The 22,928-nt window shown below is 40.4% G+C and overlaps 2 protein-coding genes across 6 annotated transcripts in view; both read left to right on the top strand.

Moving 5' to 3' along the window:
* The window catches only part of cpped1 (calcineurin-like phosphoesterase domain containing 1), a 54,870-nt gene extending 51,254 nt beyond the window's left edge, over positions 1-3,616 (top strand). For all 5 annotated transcript variants that reach the window (XM_047159423.1, XM_017484281.3, XM_017484280.3 and 2 more), the window contains one exon: positions 2,071-3,616. In XM_047159423.1, coding sequence (XP_047015379.1) covers positions 2,071-2,294 — 224 coding nt within the window. In that variant the 3' untranslated portion in view covers positions 2,295-3,616. The remainder of the gene's footprint in view (positions 1-2,070) is intronic.
* Positions 3,617-14,106: 10,490 nt separating this feature from the next.
* On the top strand, positions 14,107-22,590 carry ercc4 (excision repair cross-complementation group 4). Its single transcript, XM_017483531.3, has 11 exons — positions 14,107-14,691; positions 14,831-15,011; positions 16,745-16,940; positions 17,039-17,246; positions 17,903-18,083; positions 18,176-18,298; positions 19,198-19,305; positions 19,390-19,966; positions 20,054-20,146; positions 20,272-20,384; positions 21,665-22,590. Exons 1-11 carry the CDS (start codon positions 14,515-14,517, stop codon positions 22,405-22,407), a joined length of 2,700 nt encoding a protein of 899 aa, XP_017339020.1. The 5' UTR covers positions 14,107-14,514; the 3' UTR covers positions 22,408-22,590.
* The last annotated feature ends 338 nt before the right edge of the window (positions 22,591-22,928 follow it).

The raw sequence follows: 22,928 nt of genomic DNA, 5'->3' as shown, positions 1-22,928 counted from the left end.
ATGTACTTATTCTACTGTTTCACCACACTGCTGGACCATTGAGTGAAAAGCTTGTTTAAGTAGTGTTTTGATCACCTCGACACACTCCCACGCCTGGTCCAGTTTTACATCTTACACCTCAAGATAATTATGCTGTTTTCTCTCTGCTTATGCCATGTTTCTCTGTTTACGCTTATTTCCAGGCCTGACTCATAACCCATCATTAGAGACAAGTTTGAAATTCGCATAATTAAACAGCTTCCCTTTGAAAAAATATGGATAATTATATTAGAATGCTTTCCTTTTGATTTAATAAAGAACTTTATCATTTTGAGTTATTTCTGTTGTATTGCAACACTGTTGTGTAATTGCTTTAAGGATGAGGGTGTTTGCAGTTGTATAACACTGAATAATTATCTGCATTCCTCAATTTAGTTTTCCTCTAGAGGCAGAGTTAGCTTGGTTTAGAAGCTTGTCTAAAATTTCTAAAGTGCATTAGAATGTGCTGACGTGTTCTGTAATTTGAGCTAATTTTTATTGAATGTCTGAATGATCTACATTGATTGCCAGGTAGTTATGGCCGGGAATTCTTGCCCTGTTACACTTAAAGGGTTCTTATCATGATTTTTTAAAAACGTTTTTAAACATTCATTATTATGTTTATTGGTTGTAATAGAATAGATTAACATGCTTTAATGTTCAAAAAACACATTATTTGTCACATACTGCACATTATTGCATTACCTCTATTCCCAGGCTGCCTGAAACGCTCCGATTTCTCCAAAGCCCCTCCTTCCGAAAAGCCCAGAGTGCTGTGATTGGCCAGCTAACCCGTTGCGCTGTGGTTGGCCAAAAACCTCAAGCGTTTGTCTGAAATGTAACGCCCCTTGGGTTAGCTTCAGCCTCCGAGGTTTCTAAAGCAATTCTAAGCTCCCAAGCAACATTTTTACCATATCAGGTGGAGCCAAGTCCAATTCAGAAAATGCAGATGATCAAGCGGAACCAACTTTGTGAACATGACTTGAGCAGAATGTTTTATAACTCTCTTACCTTTCAAGATATGTTGTAAATTCTGATGGCGGACTGGCTCGTTGTTTGTGAAAATCTATGCCATATACACAGCTTCTATTTGTACAGGGGTACTCACAATATATATCTGGAAAGCTAAGATTCCTGTGATTCGATTGATATAAACTATTTCAAGATACAATCACAACAGCAGCTACAATCAACATCTCTGTCAGACCACCAACATACAAACAAACACTTGAGGCAATTTAGCAAACTTTAGCTAGCATGTTAGCCGAGGTCTACAACTGAGCCCTGGGCCACAACACAAAACTCCGCATTTGCACAGTCAATAGCCGATACTTCAGAAAATAATCAAACATACTTACTGGTTCTGATGCAGAAGCACAAGCTTGTCTGAGGAAAGTGGGAATCGCCCCATTTTTTTCAGGAGTAGCTTTTAATAGCATAATAGCATGTAACCGTTATATATCACTGAGTCTTCCTGAAATCTTATTGTTGCTATTAGATGTGCAGGTGTATACAGTTTGCATATGTTAATACATCTGTTAGTATGTACGTTTCTATTTATGAGCAAAATCTTGAACGTTTTCACTATAAGTCACTCTGTCAGTCTGCGTTCCTTCAAAATGGAGGGAGTGATTTGTGCCTCTAATTCTGTGTGGCCTCTCTGCCAACTGTGGTGATCAGTCCACTACTTTGCATTCTGCAACAGCAGAACTGCGTTGGCTGGTGAAGGGAAGAGGTGAGATGAAAACCTTCCCCATGATTATGCAGCGCAACACAGAAAATAGATTTCTCGAGAGAGCTCCAACATGGCCGACGTTCTTTGAAATGTCCGTCACTTCTCGCTGCTTCATCGGCCAGCAGCCGAGTGGCGGCCAGTCTGACAGGGAATAATGTGACTCGGTTATACCGTCAAAAATAATTCTCCTTAAGTATTAATTGACAGTGCTGTTTAATGTGCTAATCAATTAGTATAATTGAACTTGACCTATCCTCACCCCTGAGTGAATCGAAGCAGAATATTAACAGATCTTCTCCTGCCCAACTCTGTTTCAGGTGTCAAAGCCGTATTCTCAGGTCACTACCATCGCAATGCAGGTGGGTGCCATGCAGGACTGGACATGGTGGTGAGCTCAGCTATTGGCTGCCAGCTGGGCGACGACACACACGGGGTCCGGGTGGTGGTGGTGACTGCTGATAAGATCATCCATCGCTACCACAGTCTGGACCAGCTGAGAGAGAAGGGCATAGATGAAGATCTGAAGAAACTCTTATCTTAAATGAAAGTTGCAGGCAGACTTTTTGACCTTTTTGGAATAGATTTGTTGGTTCTAGATCAGTAGAAAGAAAAAAACAAAAACACAGTTGCTTTCAACTGGCAACGCCTTTGAACAAAAACAGTCATTTTGTGTCAACATCCAGAAGGCATCTGAATAATAATCTTCTGCACGCACAGGAGAAGGCAGTGAAAATCACTATATTTTTTTAAGGTGTCATTAGAGTGCAATTTCCATTCTGATTTTCAAATTCCTTAGTTGCTGTAATGTTTTGGTCTTTCCTGTCAGAAATATGAGGTTTGGGGATGTAATTTCATGTATAAGCAATATAACTATCTCTCTTTTCATCTTCCATGCTTTAATCAAACATCTTGACATTTGAATCAGTCGAACATACTCGAGAATCCCCTATTTCTTTATACCCACATCCCCTAATCACACTAATAAGCCAGTGGAAGTAGTGTTCAAGCTGCTCGTTTGGTGATTTCATCCTCTGTGTCCAAGCCCATTACACTCTCCCAACTCCAAGAGGTGAGAAGAGGCAATCTCCATGGCAACCATTGAAAGACATGACAGTTAAGACTGTAACTTACAGAGACTTGTTCAGTCATCAGAAACCGTTGCTGATTTTCATCTCACACTTGTGGTTTTATCTCTCAGGTTCAGAATGCACTGTGATGATTTGATGCAGGAAAAAAAAAAAACAGAAGCTAAAGTCTGTGTTGAGCCAGGGATTGTACTCATTTCGCTACATCTGCCTTTGTAATGTACAAACCAAACCTACCAGTTGTGAAAGGGAACATCATGAGGGATCACTGCACTACCTTGCCCTAAGCCATCTTTTTTGTAGCAGTTTGTTTAAAATACACAGTATATAATAATTCCAATCATTAGCGATCGAACCAATATTTATGGAAGCACCTTTGGGGATCCTCCTGTTGGCAGTTGTGTGCTTAAGTGCAGGAATGTAAATAAGAGCTAAATGTCTCAAGGATTAAAATAAACATATTTGGACTGCTCCAACTGTTCTTTCACCTTTTAGCTGTGTTGACTTGAATAATGTCTGTAAAAAAAAAAAAAAGATATGTATTAAGCAATGCATTTTTCATAATCTTTTGTGAAACTGAGCCAAGAAAACAGTCCACATGGGGAAAATATTACAATTTATTAGATTCTTTTTGGTATGGAGTTCAAATAGAAAACAGTATATGTTCAATATTTATACTAGATGGCTTTACAGATGTGTAATCATTTTTGAACTCACTGTATTGTTACATTTTTATGTCACTGGACATTTGCAATAAATGTTTTGTGGTCTCCAGTCAGAATGTGTTATAAAGTGTTTTATACCACAGCGCTGTTGAATTCCTGATTCTGATTGGTCGGATGGTGTTGATTAATTTCCTGTAACAGCAGCTCTGTCAGTAGTTCAGACCGCGAGACTAATCACAGGTTTATATGAATGCACTTTTCTATAGTATAATTCTTTAGAAACAACATACACTGGGACTTGTATTACAGACTACTGCTGTGTCTCAATTCACCTACTTATACTATGCACTGAAAGTATGTACTCTTTTTGTGAAGAAAATGCACATACTTTTGAGTGTGTAGCAAAAGAGTATGCAGGTACAGTACTGGGACATACCAACATGTCAGAAGAGAACGTTGTTGCCTAGTTACGCACACGGTCACCGTAAACAAACTCCTCAGTGCCTTTCAGCTTTTCTTCATTCATTACTCCTTATATAATTTGTATTATATCATTTAATTTACCATCCCCGTGATTCATTTTTCCACATTTCATTTGTGTGTCCTTGAATTCGGCAAAGCAAACAGTCACAAAACTCCTCCTCCTTTGTGCAAGGAGTTGTGGGAAATATTATCTGCACACTTTGAAAATCTACCGGAAATAGCAGGGACACACTAATTCTAATCTCGGATACTATTTAGGGCGGATAATAGGAGAATTGAGACGCAGCATATGTTTACATGCAAATGAATATTCCGATATTAATTGGAATTTAGTGATATTCTAATTAGTATTGAGTCATGTAAACGCCGCAATACGATGGCCTGATTCAGATTAAGAGAATATTCTGGAATATACCTGTTTTAAATGCAAATTTGTTGCATGTAAACAGAAAATCCACTGAAAGGAGATATATGCGCATGCTCAGTCCACAAGGAATTGTGGGTGCTAACAGATGCTTAGCCTGTAGGCCAGGTGTTTAGGAATGGCAACTCCGGCATACTTACAGCAACCATGTATACCGGAATAATCAGATGCCTGTACACGTATATAAACATCGTATTTGGAATATGGCTGCAACCCGTATATTGACCTTTAATGGAATTTCATGTGCATGTAAACATAGTACATAAACATAAACAGATTAAAAATGTGTTTAATTGTTGTAAAACATTTTCTGTGAGGAGATGTTTATTTAGTATTTTTGGAAGCAGTGTCCACTGTTGGCACTTTGTAAGGGTCACAGGTAAAGTTTCTGAATGCTGACTTTGTTAGCATTTGTTAAAATTGTTAGCATTGATAAACTGCTGTAGTGTTAGAGGAATAAAGCACTTTTGGATGTGCTGTTATAGTAAAATAATGAGCTTATCACACCACTCTGTCGTTGATTATTTTGTTAGTACAGTAGGCCCAGTCGTTTTCAGTCCTTTCCAATTTTAATACACCCCATCAATAGTGTGCACAGTGTGTAATGTTTTTAGATTCTCATGACTGATCATCCTCCATATGGCCAATTTATAAATGTGCCATTGTTCAAGATTATAGTCTAGAAAGTGTATTTTAATATGTGAGGGACAGTGAGCATATATTTTAAGAACTCCACTTCATTAAAGCTATAGATCGAAGACTCTGGTGGTCAGATCTCAGAGGAACTGTACAGCATGTCATTTATCACAGTTCAACATTGATGACCTGGGTTGCTGTAACAACAGTTCACTTTGTAAAGGTGACTTTGTATGATCTTCTTTCATTGGCTTGGTTCCTGAATGGAGCGCTTGGCATGATGAAGTCTGCATTGGAACAGAAGGGCGTTTGACATTTAGCAGGTTGCAATTCCTCGCACAGCAGAATGAACTCCCACACTCTGAAAATCAGAGTCCGACTTCCAAATCACTCATAACAACCGCCTGCTTCGCAGCCAAAACTGCCTTTGTCTCTGTTGTTTATGCTTAAAAGCATGACACAGGTTAGTCTTAATAGGTGCAAAAGGCCTGATTGCTACTTTCAACTCCTGTACCATTCTGGTGAATACGATCCCATCAATGATCGCTTCAGTCTGTCAAGCTACAGTGTACTCAGATACTTTTTTGAACGATTGCACACATGTCTTTACAGTGGTGCTCAGTGGAGTCATGTTCAGAATACAAAATGTGGAGAGAAGAGGAATGAAGAATACAGGTGAAGAGGTCTCTAGTGTCTCCAGTAAGTACAGTGTAGAATATCGGGATATCTACGGTATTGTAAAGAGGAAATGCATCTGTCGTAGCTGCTGTCAACTGGTACAAACCAACCCTGAATTTTAAGCAAACTGATTGGTATATGATTCATAGGCATGAGCACATCACTGCTATATTTGAACCCATAACAAGATAAATAACAAGATCACGACTGTTTTTCATCACTTTTCTAGATCACGTTTGAATCAATAATGGCAATGTTTGGATTTAAATGAGTAACTTCATTTTAGAACTTGAACTTGAACTAGCAGCAACTTTGCAGTGTGCTAGAGCTGACAGCTAAAACTCCATCTATGGTTATATAAGAAAAACCCTCGGGCTTGTCCTGTAAGTTATGAATTTATTGTTATGTAACTGACAATTAGTTCATGCTGTATCCCAAAACCTTTTTTTTTTTTCTTCAAAAAAATAATAATAATTTTACTAGTTAATAAGCTGCTGCATATTGAATGCGCATGTATTGACAGCTTCTGCTTCTCATTGAAATTTTATTACTGTTCCCTAAAGGAGTTTTCCTCATCAGAGTCACACCGAGCTCACTGGAAGCTTTTTTTATTATCTGAACTAGACTTTATGCTTGTGCTTGTTAATGTTAATTTCATGCCTGTTCCTTTTGAGTTCTTTGCTTTATTTGGCTAAAGCAAAAATCTAATTCTTTAAAAATGGGAACACAAACAAGCAGTAATGATAAATTTGACATTACCGCAGTTTCTGCAGAGTACATTGGATTCAATTAGGTTTTGTTTCTATTTTTTTTTTTCTCTGAAGTGTTCTGTTTGTATTGTCACCATGTACCCAGAGTTATGAGTCACTCCTCTGGTCACTCCTCCTCCAACTCTGATTGATGATTGGTGTTGCTGGCGTACTTACTAACCTCGAGTTCCTGCCTTCTCTGGACTGACTGTATTAGGACTGTTTTGTGACGTATCTCTCTTGATTTTCTCGTTTGCTTTGTTTACCTGATCTGCATTATTGTCTTGCAGATTTGTTCAGTAAAGAACCTGCACATGCATTTTACTTCCTGAGCCTGTTCTTTACAGAATGTTCAAGGCAAAAAGGGGAAGAAAAAAAAAACTTGTGAGGAACAAAAAGAGGACAAAAATGCAATAAAAGAAACTGAGCATTCGTTAAATTTATAGTCAACAAAGTTTTTAATCTGTGACCATAATACCCATGTAGACCAGCTGCTTGGGGTTTTAAAACAGACCTGATAGGGTTATTAATCTGGTTAGTAGCTCCTTTAGTGTTGGCAGAAAGACGAGCCGATTGAATGTAGATTAGACCATTGAAAGTGGAGAGGTCCTTATGTAATGCTGCATTCATCCTAACTCAGAATTGTGAAGTCTAAATTCATAATTAAGTCATTTTCAAGCTTAGCATGTTCAAGTTGTGAAGTGGAAAAAAGCATTGTCGTACTGCTTATCCTACACTGGGTCATGGGGAAGCCTGGAGCCTATCCCAGGGTGCTCAGAGCACAAGGCGAGAGACACTCTGAACGGGGTGCCAACCCATCACAGGGCACAATCGCACACATATTTACACACTTCGGACAATTTAGATATGCCAATCAGCCTACAACGCACGTCTTTGGACTGGGGGAGGAAACCAGAGAACCCGGAGAAAACCCCGGAGCACAGGGAGAACAATGCAAGCTCCACGCATGCAGGGCAGAGGCAGGATTTGAACCCCCACCCCTGAAGGTGCGAGGCAAACATGCTAACTACTAATCCACCATAACTACTAATACCCCACCCCCCATGTCTATGTTGATTAATCTAAAATACATTCTACTATAAACCTATTTAAAGGGAGGCCATGTTTCCATGACATCATATGCTAAACTTAGGGCTGACGAGACCTCCCCGAGTAGGAATTAAGGCTTTTTCACAGGACGTTTTTTTTCAGCGTATTAAACGGTCGTTAACGGTATGAACTGGAGGTGTTTTCTTTGGTTTTTCCTAGTCAGAGTTAATCGTTCTTATCTTCCTAAAGGGGTTCTACTTGGAAACTCTCTGTTGAAGATATCTAAATAAAACCTTTAAACTGTTTACACATATAGACAAACTGAACCCTTTAGAAGAACCCTTTAGGGAAAACCTTTTTCCTAAGACTTTCCTGGGGTTACAAAGCAAAAGATGTACTGTCAGACATGTTGGAAGAATTGTTCAGACTTCTACAGAATCAGATTCCTCAAGTGTTGTTTGGCTGGTTAATAATTAGAACCATTTCTACTAGAAGAACCCTCTGAAAGATTAAAAAGAAATGTATTTGCTGCTGTAAGGAAATCATGGTGAGTCTGTATTAGCTTCCCAGAATTTAGGGAACCAAGCCTTTTATGTACGCTTCGTACACATTTTGCTTAAATTACTTCCTTCTAGTATGTAGTGTTCTATCTAAAACCTTTAAGAGTTACCTCAGTGAGACAAACAGAAGACTTTTTGTCAAGGGTGTATCTTGTGTGCAGCATTCTGTGGTTCCAACAATCACTTATATCTTGCACAGTTGAGATGTAATTGTTCACTAGACACTAGACACTAAAACACTCTTTGGTTTGTCACTTTGGGGTAACCTTTAAACAACTCTTATCAACTCTTATCATGGAGGGTTTCAGGTAGAACCCATTTAGGTAATTCTCCAGAGGATCTTTGAAGAATACTTTTTTTCTAAGCATGTATACATAATCATCGAGTTCCTGTGCTGTTCTTATACGTTGGGACTGTTTTAGTTTGCACGTTTCTAATATTATTTCTTACTGAAGACACTTATTTCCATATTGAGACAGTGGACGAGTCATACAGCAGCAACTGTGAAGCCGAAGGAGATTAAATGGCTTGCTTCACTTGTTTTCATCTTGGTCACTCCAGGCACTCGCTCTGGGTTTTGGCCCAGGGCCTTTGTTTCTGTTGGACATGCTGTGATTCTGAATTTTAAGTGTCTCGAGTCCTGACACTCTGATTGTTCTACCAACACTGCTGATGCTGCAGCACATGGAACATGTAGCTGCTGAAGCAAGCCTTCCAGACACATCTGCATAAGATGACCTTTTATTTCATATAAATATCCATGTCTCTTTGTTACAGTGTCTCAATATTGGTCTGGGTTTTTTTTCTTTGTGAGTGTTTGATACCAGCTCCCATCCTGCACCTTTTGACAACAGTCTCCAAACTGCACCTGAGCTCTGAGCAGGCACTCCTTACTGCATTACTCATTCATGTACTTTCTGACAATCGCACACTAGGGACTTCTCCACAGCCGTGTGCTCAGGACCAGGGCTGTGTTTTGTTTCAGCTCTCCTTCTCACCTGCCTTTCTGTCTTCTTCCTTGCTGATTTTTTCCTTTCTTTCATCACAAGCACCCTGTCACCTGCGGTTTGCTAAAATGGATCTGACAGCCCAGAGGGACTTCACAGCTCGGCTGAAAAGAATGCCTTTGGCCAAGCGTCGGTTCCCTTCAACACTTTTTCCCTTTCACCATAACACATCTATCTTATGGTACACGGGTGCTCACAATCGATATGCAAAGAAAAAATATCAAATGAGGTCTACTTAGTTTCTGCTACTTCTCATGCAATATTTCCCAACAACATCAAACTCGGTAACAGGGCATTACTGATATATCCAATGCAATTAAACCCAGAAGTGGAGTCATGATAACTGTTTTACAGAGATGGAGTCCAGTCAAGGAAATCACCACCATCTGTAGTTTTGTCTGGAGACTTACTGAGTCGGATCTTGTTTTAGGGTTGAATATCACTTCATTATAATGTAAGTAAATACACTTGATGGACAAGGCCCAATATTACTCAGGACTTTGGAATACTTTGAGTGAGTGAGTGAGTGAGTGAGTGAGTGAGTGAGTGAGTGAGTGAGTGAGAATGAAAGAGAGAGTGAGTGAGTGAGAATGACAGAGAGAGTGAGTGAGTGGGTGAGAGAGTGAATGACTGGGTGAGTGAGTGAATGAGTGAGTGGGAGAGTGAATGTGAGTGAGTGAGTGAGTGAGTAAGTGAGAATGAAAGAGAGAGTGAGTGAGTGGGTGAGATAGAAAGAGAGAGAGAGTGAGTGATTGAGTGAGTGAGTGGGTGAGAAAGAAAGAGAGCGAGTGAGTGCGTGAAAGGGTGAGTATGAATGAATGAGTGAGTGGGTGAGTGAGTGTGAGTGAGTGAGTGAGAGAGGGGGGAGAGGCGGAGAGAGAGAAAGAGTGAGTGAGTGAGGGAGGGAGGGAGGGTGTGACTGAGTGAGTGTGACTGAGTGTAAGGGAGGGAGGGAGTGTGGAGATAAGTGGTTGCGAATAAGTCAGTGAGTGAGTGAGTGAGTGAGTGAGAGAGAGAATGAGTGAGTGAGAGAGGGAGGAAAAGAGAGATAGTGAGTGTGTAAATGAGAGAGAGAGAATAAGAGAGTGTGAGAGTGAGTGAGAGAGGGAGAGAGAGAGAGAGAATGAGTGAGTGAGACGGAGGAAAAGAGAGAAAGTGAGTGAGTAAATGAGAGAGGGAGAGAGGGAGAGAAAGAGAATGAGTGAGTGAGTGTGTGTGTGTGAGAGAGAGAGAATGAGTGAGTGTGAGAGGGGGGAGAGGCAGAGATAGAAAGAGAGATAGAGAGAGAGAGAGAGAGAGAGAGAGAGAGAGAGAGAGAGTGTGTGTGTGTGTGTGTGTGTGTGTGTGTGTGTGTGTGTGTGTGTGTGTGTGTGTGTGTGAGAGAGAGAGAGAGAGAGAGAGAAAGAGAAAGAGAGAAAAAGAGAGTAGTCGCCAAAGAAAGCTATGGTAGGTGCTATTAAATTTCATTCATATTTCAGCAGGCGATGAAGAAATAAGGTGAATAAATGTATAAAAGAAGTCAACAACCAAGTGAGGAATACATTTTAGCACACACCATCTCCCATCCTGCCTCTTTAACACCTCTCTCTCTCTCTCTCTCTCTCTCTCTCTCTCTCTCTCTCTCTCTCTCTCTCTGTCTGAAGTGCAGATATGAAGGAACGTAGTTCTTCTTTCTTATACATTCCATACAGTACGTGTGGACTCGTTTCCCTACTAGAATACAGTATATTTCTACCTGGATTTCTATCTCTTCTGTAACCCTTCTTTACTCTAAAGATTTCTAAGTCCAGTTGTCTTTATCTCATTTACATTCTGCTTTTATCTAATAATGCATTTTCATTTCTCTTGTTCTTCTTATTGAAGTGTTTATTTGGACCTGTACACGGAACCTGCATTTACACTGCATACTATAATATACAGTAGGTGTTGGTGCGGTTAGAAACATGACATAATTGCAAATATATTTCAGTCTTATGAAGGATTTAGTCATTATACTGTAGTCTGCAGATCCACTAGAGCTGAGTGGGTGACCTGAATGTGTTTGTGTACTCCATTTAGATCAAGAAGACTCCGGTTGGCTTTACACTAAGAGAAATGCTCTACTGCGCTCTAAAGGTGTTTTGTGGTAGTGCATCTATTCACAGCACAATCAACCACCTAATGATGGAAAATGCCAGTAAATACTTTATGTACTACATTATATTGCTCAGATGACCACCAAGTGTGGTATATACCCAAGAGGTGGAGTATCACTGGTGCAGTACAAGTGCATATGGATACAGATTCAAGTTACTATCATTCACCTCCTGCACACTAAGACTGAAATAGACGCTGACTCACTGATCCAGCTGACCAGTTAATACCTCAGGAAGTGCCATAAAATCCATTACAGTTTCTTTGTTGGTTCCTGGTGGTTTGATAAGAGTTTGATGTGGTGATAAGATGCCTACAGTAATTAATAATAAGACTCTAATAATATTAATAATAAGATGCTGATTAAGTGTACATAAGACTTATGTGAGATTTGTGTGGGTGGCTGTAGTAGAGGTCGTAGTAGGTGGTAGAGTGGGTTGTTCACTAATCGATGGGGTCGATTCTCGGCCCACGTGTCTCCAAGTGCCGAAGTGTCCTCGGGCAAGAAGCTGAACCGCAAGTTGCTCCTACATGGTAGCTCTGTTGCCATTGGTGTGTGTGTGTGTGTGTGTGTGTGTGTGTGTGTGTGTGTGTGTGTGTGTGTGTGTGTGTGTGTGTGTGTGTGTGTGTGTGAATGAGAAACAGTGTAAAGTGCTTTGTAGAAACGCTAAGGTTAAAAAGCACTATGTAAGTGCAGACCATTTACATCACACTGATGTATAGCATTCGTCAAGATTCAGCAATCCAATGAATTACAAACAAAATTTTTCCTGCAGCTCTAACCGTGTCTACAATGAGCAAAACCATTTGATCTTGATGATAAGATTAGAAAATTGAATTAATTAGTGGAAACCATTTTAGTTAGTTAGTTAGTTAGTTAGTTCAGGGGTTCCCAAACTTTTCCAGTGCAAGGCCCCCCAAATGGCATTAACATTTGACCGAGGTCCCCCTTTAGGAAGATGCCTTTAAAACACATTAAAAATACAGACTTCTGAATTTACCCCCTCCCCCCCTTTTTTTTTTATTAATAATTACATCTTACATCTTTACATTCCATTACATTAGGCATTGATTGTGTGTGTGTGTGTGTGTGTGGTTGTCTGAGAGTGAGAATTTATTTTTCACAGTAAATTGTTGAGGACCCCTGGGCGCCCCCTGGCGGCCCCCACTTTGAAAACCACTGAGTTAGTTGGGTCGTTATTGGAAATCATTTTCCCATTAGAAAGTGCGATAGTAAAAAGGACAATAGTAAAAAGAGGGTAAGCGATCAGGACAGAGTGAACTTACATCCAACAAGTAATTTGTAATTGTCCACATTATGGAAGAGTGATTTTGTTATGAAGGTGAAGGTGAAGAGTGCGGTATAAATGTTTAGAATGAATATGTTGTTTCACTGGGGTTAGCATGTTGGTCTTGCAGCTCCGTGTTTGGGGGTTTGATTCCCGCCTCTGCCCTGTGTGTGTGTATGTTCTACCCATGCTTGGGTGGTTTCCTCCAGGTACTCCGGTCATACATGCGTGGTATGCTGATTGGCATTTTCAAATTGTCCGTAGTGTGTGTGTGTGTGTGTGTGTGTGTGTGTGTGTGAATGATTGTGATGGGTTGGCACCCCATCTAAGATATCCATCGCCTCATGCCCCAAGACCCCTGGGATAGGCTCCAGGTTTCCCGTGACCCTGTGTAGGATAAGTGGTACAGAAAATGGATGGAAGGATAGATGTTGTTTCACCAACCATTCACAAATATTTTAGATACAAAGTCACCACAGGGATGTTCACTGTTTTCCCCCCTAATTTCTGTGCTTTGCTTGTGTCTCTCAAACTTATATAACTAAGCTCATACCTATCATCCATGCACTGTAGCTACTGACTTACACATTCACACAGTTACTTCAATGTTCTAATGTCTTAAATGTCCATGATTTGGTACAGCATAATGTTAATTCTGTTCTTGCGCTGTATTTTCAACAGGAAATCTCCATAAACTGCAGATCCCTGCTGTGTAGGCAGGACAGGAGACCATAAATGGACAGAGAGCACACAAACATGGAGGGTTCAAAAACACATGGTGAATTGTGTGATGCTGATTCACATTTGCTCTCCTACGGATTTCGTTTTGTTGGCAAAACCTTGCGATGTTCATTTGCTGTCAAAACAGGCTGACAAAATCAACATTTACCACATCTATTCGCAAGTATTTTACTATTCAGAGTTACACATGCATGTCTTCTTCCTATTTCCTCAAAAGAAGAGTGTATATTAGAATGGGTCTCATGGACAGGTTCCAAAAACACACAGAGTTAAACATAATGTATTATGCAATCTATCTAGTTTGGCATCTGGCTTTCACTTCCTTTAGTTTTGGTTAAGTAGTAGACATGTAGTACCCTTCAAACGATCTGTTTGATCTCATTACCTATCTGTAACCTGTAATTAAGGAAACTACAGCAGTTATTTATCATCAACCCTGTTTTTGGAGATCTGCCATCTTAAAGGATTCAGTTCCAAACCTAATCCACCACACCTGCTCTACTTGATTAGCCGAATCAGATTTCTGGATTAGGGCTGGACTGAATCCGGGAGGAAAGCAAATTTCCAGAAAATGTCCTGATGATCACTGTGTGAAAATGTACAGATCGGACTGTTTACTAATCAAAGCCATTCACTGGCATGTTACAGTTTTCCCAATGTTATTCAGATCTCTGATTTTCCTTAATGTTGGCAAACATGTCCTGTTATTCAGGGATATTCTTTTTTATAAAAATTTATTTATTTATTTAATTTTTTTCATTGCCCAGCAATAATAATGAATTAACGATTAATATGATATAGTGGTCATGTAGCTTCCAGTGCACTAGAGGGCGCAGAGACAGCGTGGATTCAGTCTTTTCTCAGTTTGAGCTGTCAAGTGACTCCGGATGTACACATTTTAACAGCTACATATCTGTCACTGGAATACAATGTTGGGTTTATAATTTACACCTTATTATTGGTAACTTTGATAAAGTAAATACACAAGGTTGTGTATGTGTGTGTTTTTAGCATGTTAGCTAAGTGTTTTAGACGCTATTTCACTTGTTATCTATATAAACACAGTGGCTGAATCCCGAATGGCGGACTGATGTACTGATGTATAAAGTTCACTATCTAGCGTGTACAAACCATTATTTCACGCCCTGTGTAGTGCACTTGTCTAGAGATCAGGGAGTCATTTCGGATCGAGCAGCTTTGCGTAAGTTACTAACGCCGTGTTTTCAGACTTTGCTGGAGAAGTAAAGGTTTGAAAGGGAGAATGGCGGGACCGCTGCTTGAGTACGAGACGGAAATGTTTCTGAGCCTTTTCAGCACGGATGGTTTACTGATCGCGGCAGAAGGACTTGGTATTGACCGCATTTTGTTACACTTTATGAAGGTTTATTCAGAGGAAGGCAGTCTGGTGCTGCTGCTGAACACAACGACTCCTGAACAGGTAACAGTTCAGCAGATCTGGGGGAAGAGTTTAGTCTAGTTTTTATTTATTTATTTATTTATTTTTTATTATTATTATTATTATTATTATTATTTACCAACAGTAGTTCAAAAATAAAATGTGGTGTGAAATGTTCCAGGAGTTCTTTACAGAGCAGCTGAGAGCTGAAGGAGTGAGCCATCTTCCCCGGACCATAAACAGTGATGTACCGAGCAGTGAACGCTACCATGTTTACACACAAGGGGGAGTGCTGTTTGTGACCAGCCGCATCCTGGTGGTGGATTTTCTCACCGACAGAATTCCTGCTCACCTCATCTCAGGTAATGTTTACTTCACATTTATGGCATCTGGAAGACCAACTCACATTTATTTCATTTATACAGCTGAGCAGTTGAGGGTTGAGGGCCTTGCTCAGCGGCCCAGCAGTGGTGGCGGTGGGATTTGAACTCACGGGCTTCTGGTCAGAAATCTAATGTGTTAACCACTGAACTGCTACCACCACCATGTTTATAAATGCTTTATTATGTAGGGATGATCGCACCACACGCCTCCTAGAAGTAAGTGCAAGTGATTAGATTTCGGTTTTTGGGTTTCTGGGTGAAGATTCACCACTCGTCTGATGAGCTAAAGGGGTGGGAATATTTTTGCCGTTTAAAGGAATACTCCAGCTTTTATGCTCCAAAAGTGGCCAAATGACATCATAGTAATAATTTACATATTCACAGACTCGTCAAGATCATTTGCGAATCAAAAAGCGCTGCATGAAGAAGGAAGATTTGTTGAAGACACTTGGAACAGAGTAGAATAGAGTTTTGTTTTTTATAAGGATGAAAAGCATAGATTACAAAAAGGGGTCGTGTTTGGTCATGGCACCACAAACTGTTTTTGTATTTACAAAATAGTGTCAAACAAACTATTTAGATATTTATAAAATACTATGATTTCTAACAAGAACACAGACAAAACAGCAGTGGCAGCAAGTAGTTGGGAAATAGACATGAAGGAAATGGTTTTGGAAGGAATTACCTATAAATAAATAAATAAAATAAAAAAAGCCAAGACCAGAGTTTAAAAATGAAGAACAAAGAAGTGCATGAGTGGGAAAAAGAGTGGTGATTGGTTGTTGGGAAACATGGTAATCAGTGATTGGTCGTTAGGAACAATGTTGATGAGCGATTGGTCGTTAGGAACGATGGTGATCAGTGATTGGTCGCTGGGGAATGATGGTGATCAGTGGTCGGTCGTTCCGGAACGATGGTGCTCAGTGATTGGTCGTTGGGGAACGATGGTGATCAGTGATTGGTCGCTGGGGAACAATGGTGATCAGTGGTCGGTCATTGTGAACATAGGCTCTCACAAACGCAACTCACTTGGGCTTTAAACACTGCTGCTGAGTTGACTGAACCTGCTCTCTCATCTCACATAACCAGGAGTTGTGATCCTGCAGATCACACTGAGTGCAGAACTGTCATGAATGTTTGTTCAAAACATCACTAGATTTGTCACTAGCCTCCTTTTTGAAAGAAAGTTTCTAAAGGGGTCAAATCTAAGCTGAATTGGCCATGCTGACTGGATTTTTCTACTGTTTCTGGTGTATATGTTTGATTACAACAGGAAATAAAGTTGACTCATTTTCCTGTTCTAAAATAATGGAAAACCAGTTTACAGGTTGGTAGCAGTCACAAAACATTTATGCAAATCACTTCTGGTATACCAAAACTATTCCGGTAAACGTCTGTCATGAATTATTCAGTCAAATGTATTTATAAGTTAAGCCCGAAATCGGTGTAGCTAATAAACAATAAACATGGAAGGTATTGCAGAATAAACATTCATGAATTCGTGCACAACTGTAGTGCTGTTGCTGTTGTTAATAATAATAACAATATTATTATTATCATTGATGTTTCGTTTTAATGTTATGTATGTAATGTTATCTATTTGTTATTGTAGTGTCTGTTAACAAATAATAATAAGAAAAAGTAAAAAAATTAAATCTGTAACACACATGAATTGAATTGAAAGCTGAAACTGTTTGAACTGTTGCCTGCAGGAATCCTCGTCTACCGTGCTCATAAGATCATTGAGTCATGTCAAGAGGCTTTTATCTTGAGACTGTACCGACAAAAGAACAAGACCGGCTTCATCAAAGCTTTCACAGACAAGGCAACTTCTTTTTCTACTGGCTTCTGTCAAGTCGAGCGAGTTATGAGGAATCTCTTTGTGAAGAAGCTCTTTCTCTGGCCTAGGTATAAGCACATAAATAACAACTACTTTAGACATGGTTGGGTTATGTCTTAAGCTCCATACCGTCTGATATATATTTGTTTTTCTTGGATAATTGCAGGTTCCAAGCCTCCGTGAACAGTGTGCTGGACAGGCACAAGCCTGATGTGGTAGAGCTGCATGTGCATTTGACTCCAGTGATGAGGGCCATCCAGAGCTCCATCCTGGACATCATGAATGCCTGTTTGAAGGAGCTTAAGCGTTACAACCCAACTCTGGAGGCAGAGGACCTCTCGCTGGAGAATACACTGGGCAGTGCCTTTGAAAAAGTGAGAGAACTCTTTATATACATTAACGCTAATGACTATGTTCTTACTAACTTGGTAAGAATTAATTGATGTCGGTTTGGTCCAACTGACACACAACATTTAATCCATTATTTAATTATCTAATTGTAAGCTACTGTATAATGTATTATGCATTCTTTTTTTTCTCCGCCCTAAGAGTAGTGTAGCGATTTCTTAATGTTTCAGTATAATATAATCTTTCTAAAGATTTTTTGCTATTGTATAAACTAAGGGACAACTCAGCTGAGACTAGTCTAATTGTTATGCCTTTTTATTTACTAACAGGTTAAGAAAAAAAAGAATGATAAGAAACTGGGATAATCTATTAAACTAGGAAATGATGATGATGATGATGATGAGAAGATCCAGTCAGATTAGTATATCGCATATATACGTTGAAATAAGCATCTCTTTTAAAACACAGTAATCATTGACGTATGAAACAATCCAGTGAGATTAAATAAAGATAAACATATGTGTCAATTGATTAAAAAGATATAATTAAAGAAATATATAAAATCTTCTTTTGAGTGGATTGGCGCCTTTAAGTTGTGTGTGCATGTGGGATGCCTTGAGATGGTCTGTTGTCCACACATTAATGAAACACTCTGTGTATGGTGTGATATCTGCTTTTGTAGACCATTCGCCATTACCTCGATCCCTTGTGGCATCAGCTGGGCGCTAAGACCAAATCTCTAGTGCAGGACCTGAAGATCTTACGAACTCTGTTGCTCTACCTCACGCAGTACGACTGCGTCACTTTCCTCAATCTGCTCGAGTCCCTGCGTTCCAGCCAGAAAAACTTTGGCAGCAATTCAGGTAAGATTAACTGTGCAGCTGTGATGCAGAAGACCATTCAGTCAATAACGGAAGAAAAGGAGTGCAAAGTGTTGTCTTCTCCATCTCACCAGGATGGCTGTTCTTGGACTCCAGCACTTCCATGTTTGTGAACGCTCGTAGCCGTGTGTATCGCGTTCCTGAGTCAAAAAAGAAGCTTAAAGTTGGTGACGTGGAAGAAAAACCAAGTGTCTCTGGTACATACATTTCTGCACATATGTGCGGCAGCCTGGGGAAAACCATCACGTGGTGAAATTTTGACCTTTTCTGCTGTGTATTTCTGACAACTACAGGCTTTTCTGGCGTATTTCATACCAATTTTTGACAGCGAGTATCTCATTCCAAAGTGAGTTGATTTAGGCTCGTGTCTAGATCACTACGGTGTGTAATTATCCAACAGCTTGATCAAAGCATGATGTTTATGGTGTGGAAAATTCCCACTTAGTTATCAAGCTAGGGCTGGGCTGTATGACAAAAATATCATATTGCAATACTTGAAGACATTTCTAGGCTGCACGATGCATAACGCGATATATAATTTAGCTAACCAACGGTATTAAAATAAACAAAAATACGTTAAACTACATTTGAAGATACGTTTCTTTAATAAAGACCAAGAAGATTAAGACATCAACATACAAATGATATCTCAGAAAAGTGGATCGCAAAATCATTTGTTACGATATCGATACGATATTGCTGTGTCACCCAGCCTTATATCGAGCCGTTAAATATCTTCAGGCAGAGTGACCGTGTTTACCACTGCTACATTGTTGTAACATGCACAATATAGACCAAGGCAAGGTTAAAAAATAAATAAATAAAAACAGTCCCACATTGTTGTGCTGAAATATATTTAATGTTTCCTACAATTGAAGTGTCAAAGTATGTTATAGGCAAAAAATATTTTACGTGGTTTTTTTTTTGTTGTTTTTTTTTTCCCCTAGCATTTTTGGTTGTTTGCCAGAATTTAGCCAAAGTGACATCCAAGGGGTTTAATGAGAACGCCATACATATAGTGTACTATTTAGTTAAAATAATTAAATCACATGTACAAAATGTCATATACATATTGTGTGTGTGTGTGTGCGGATAGTGCCTTTAAAAAGAGAGCTTGTGCTTGAAAAGAATCCGAAGTGGGAAGCTCTGACTGAGGTGCTGCAGGAGATTGAAAAGGAATTGAGCAGCTCCGAGCACGAACCAGGTGATGTTATGACACTTGCAGCATTTCACACTCACAATTGCAGTGACTCTGAGACTTGAACGTGTCCGTATCTGTGTGACCCAGGCCGGGTGTTGATCTGCGCCAGTGACGACAGGACGTGTGCTCAGCTGAAGGAGTACATCCAGAAAGGTGGTGATTCTTTACTCATGCGCCTTTATTCACGGACTGTCGGTAAAGATGAGTGTGTAGCGGTGCCTGAGAAAACAAAACAAGGTAACAGTCGGCCCAGAAGAGACGTAAGAAAAGGACCCAAGGATAAGAAGGACAAGAATTTGGCCAGAAATACCAAACTCGGCGCAAAGAAACAGCGAGCTTCACTGACGCTCACACAAATGGTGGGGCAGCAGAAAGAAGCTGAGGTGGACCAGCTGGGCAGCAGTGGAGATGAGAGGGAACAGGATGAAATGCAGGAGGTAAAGGATGAAGATGTTCTTCTAAATCTTACTTCAGATTCCTACTATGGTGTTCTCCAAGAACCCATGACGGTCATTCATCCGCTGAAAGGATGCTCGGATCCGTACAGTCTAGCGCGAGTGTTAAAAGAGGTCGAGCCCATGTTTGTGGTGCTGTATGATGCGGAACTCAGCTTTGTGCGCCAGCTGGAGGTTTACAAAGCCAGCAGGCCAGGCAAACCTCTCAGGTACCATATGGTTTCCATATTCTCTGTGATCATTCTTGGTCTAATTTGTTAAGATGTCTGATTTGTTGTTGTTGTTGCCTGTTATAGGGTGTATTTCCTTATTTATGGTGGTTCCACAGAGGAACAGAGGTATCTCACTGCTCTACGTAAAGAGAAACAAGCATTTGAACATCTGATCAGGTTCATTCCTTCCCATTTTCAATTTCAGTTTTCAGATTAATCTGACTAAATCGTTGCTGTTTAGTTTGATATAATGACAATGTAATGTTTTGAAAGTTATTTTCTGTATTGTGTGTTGAATACAGAGAAAAGGCCAGCATGGTTGTTCCAGAAGAGAGAGAAGGCCGAGGAGACACAAACCTGGACCTGGATCGTAGTCAGGAACCTGCTCACGCTGCTGCAGACACTCGCAAAGCAGGCAATTCATCATATTCAAGTTCAATTGAATCTGACCGCATATGCTGTCGTTTGCCTTTCTAATGTGAGATAGTAATATCATGGGTATGAAACTTGAAGTAGGTATGAAAATGGGGACGATAAATGTCATATACCATTAAATATGCTACATTTTAGATTTGCTTATCATTTGAAGAACATACAATACCAGGCCAATGTCAGTACTTTTATTGCCACTGCAGTAAACACTGAAACTTTGCATCATGTTCATAAATTAATAAAAGGTAAATGATCTTAATACATTTGGCTTAGTGGTTAGCACGTTCACCTCACACCTCCAGGGTCGGGGGTTCGATTCCCGCCGGGGCCGTGTGTGCGGAGTTTGCATGTTCTCCCCGTGCTGCGGGGGTTTCCTCCGGGTACTCCAGTTTCCTCCCCCAGTCCAAAGACATGCATGGTAGGCTGATTGGCATGTCCATAGTGTATGAATGGGTGTGTGAGTGTGTATGTGATTGTGCCCTGCGATGGACTGGCACCCTGTCCAGGGTGTACCCCGCCTTGTGCCCGATGCTCCCTGGGATTGGCTCCAGGTTCCCCGTGACCTTGATGAAGGAGTAATCGGTAGAGGATGGATGGATAATATCCTAGCAGGCTGCCTAACAAAGAGATTTAATACAGAATTTGATTTAAACTGCAGTGTTGAGGTCTAGTCTTATCATACTCTGAATTTTTCATGTTCAGTTCCAACCCTAGTTTAAATTGTTTTTATAAAAGATGATTCAGTACTGGACTGCTTAGCTCTTCCCAAGTCCACAACAAGCCTTCCAAAACCTGTCAGTATCATCTTTCCTTCATGACATCTTAAAGCACTATTTCCAAATACAATGTTTTCCTTGAAATAATACAAGATTTTTTTTTAATGCTGTTAAATACATATCAGGCAAGAATCAGAGCCAATCAGTACTAAAACACTATACTAAAATACTAGTGTTTTAAAACTATTGAAGGCTCAGAGTCGTCGTCTTCAAACTGGGAGTTGTAATATTATCCATAAAGGGCCAGTGTGGCTGCAAGTTTTCATTCCACCCAAATTCCTGATATCACTTTTAATCCTGGGCTTCGGCTGAAGTTATTAGCTGTGACATCCGGCTGGAATTCAAATTTCAACGCTTGCATAATTGCTGCGGTTTGATCCAATCCTTCATTTAATGTACTCTAAACCAATAACCCTGATGTTTAGAAACACTTGCATTCAGTTGTCCGGTTATTGTAACATGCATTTTTCATACTTGTTTTTCTCAGGTGGACAGGAAATTGTCAAAGAGCCGTGCCGAGTCATCGTAGACATGCGGGAGTTCCGCAGCGAGCTTCCTTCCCTCCTGCACCGGCGTGGGCTCGACATCGAGCCGGTCACCCTGGAGGTGGGAGACTACATCCTGACTCCTGAAATCTGCGTGGAGCGCAAGAGCGTGAGTGACCTGATCGGCTCGCTGCAGAGCGGCCGTTTGTACGCTCAGTGCGTGTCCATGAGCCGCTTCTACCGCCGGCCCGTGCTGCTCATCGAATTCGACCCGGCCAAGCCGTTCTCACTCGTGGCCCGTAGCGAGCTACGTCAGGAGATCTCCGCCAACGACATCACTTCCAAACTGACCCTCCTGACTCTCCATTTCCCCCGGCTGAGGCTGCTCTGGTGCCCATCACCCCATGCCACCGCGCAGCTCTTTCAGGAACTCAAGCATGCTCGGCCTGAGCCTGATGCCATCACTGCCCAGGCCGTTACAGCAGAATCAGATGTGGTGGAAGAATCGGTAGACCTGTACAACCCCGGGCCTTATGACTTCCTGCTCCGTATGCCCGGAGTGAATGTTAAAAACGTAAGGGGACTCATTAAACATGCTGCCAGCCTGGCTGAGCTGCTCACTCTGAGCCTGGAAAAGCTGGGTGAGATTCTGGGCAGTACTAGTAATGCCAGGCAGCTCCATGAATTCCTACACAATACCATGAATGTGGCTTCAGTTCAAAAGACCAAACAAACAAAGTATTAGTTTGTAGTGTGAACAAGTCTGGCAGAATTGTAGATCTAAAATGTAATGCATTCATATTATATAAAATGTCTCATGTACAGTATATTTAAGTGAGATTTATTTTTTTAATGTAAAACAATGTAGAGTGTATGAATTTTCAACTGTCTGTATCTGGAAGGTATATGATTAAATTGGCTACAGGCATGCTGTGTGAGTTTTTTTTTATGTCTGTCTGTCTGTCTGTCTGATACATGTTAGCACTTCACGTGAAACTCACTATAAGCATTTCACCATCCTGTGCAAGTGATAAATAAACTTAACTGAGGCAGTGATTTTTTTTTTTTTACATAACAAACTTCAAGGCAGATGATGGAGTTGGATAGTTTACACCATGGCATGTTTACTTATTTTACTATTCGCATTTAACATAAACACGACATGTCTACAAAGAAAAGCATCTTATTGTCTTAAGCTACTCCTTTACATCATATGTACTGTGCTTGTCTTATGTGAGAAGTCCAAGCTCCTGCTTGCTTGTTTAT

The sequence above is a fragment of the Ictalurus punctatus genome, chromosome 13, assembly GCF_001660625.3.
Source record: "Ictalurus punctatus breed USDA103 chromosome 13, Coco_2.0, whole genome shotgun sequence".
Classification (NCBI taxonomy): domain Eukaryota; kingdom Metazoa; phylum Chordata; class Actinopteri; order Siluriformes; family Ictaluridae; genus Ictalurus; species Ictalurus punctatus.
The sequence above is the reverse complement of the archived record's forward strand: the minus strand, read 5'-3'. Positions and strand labels throughout refer to the sequence as shown.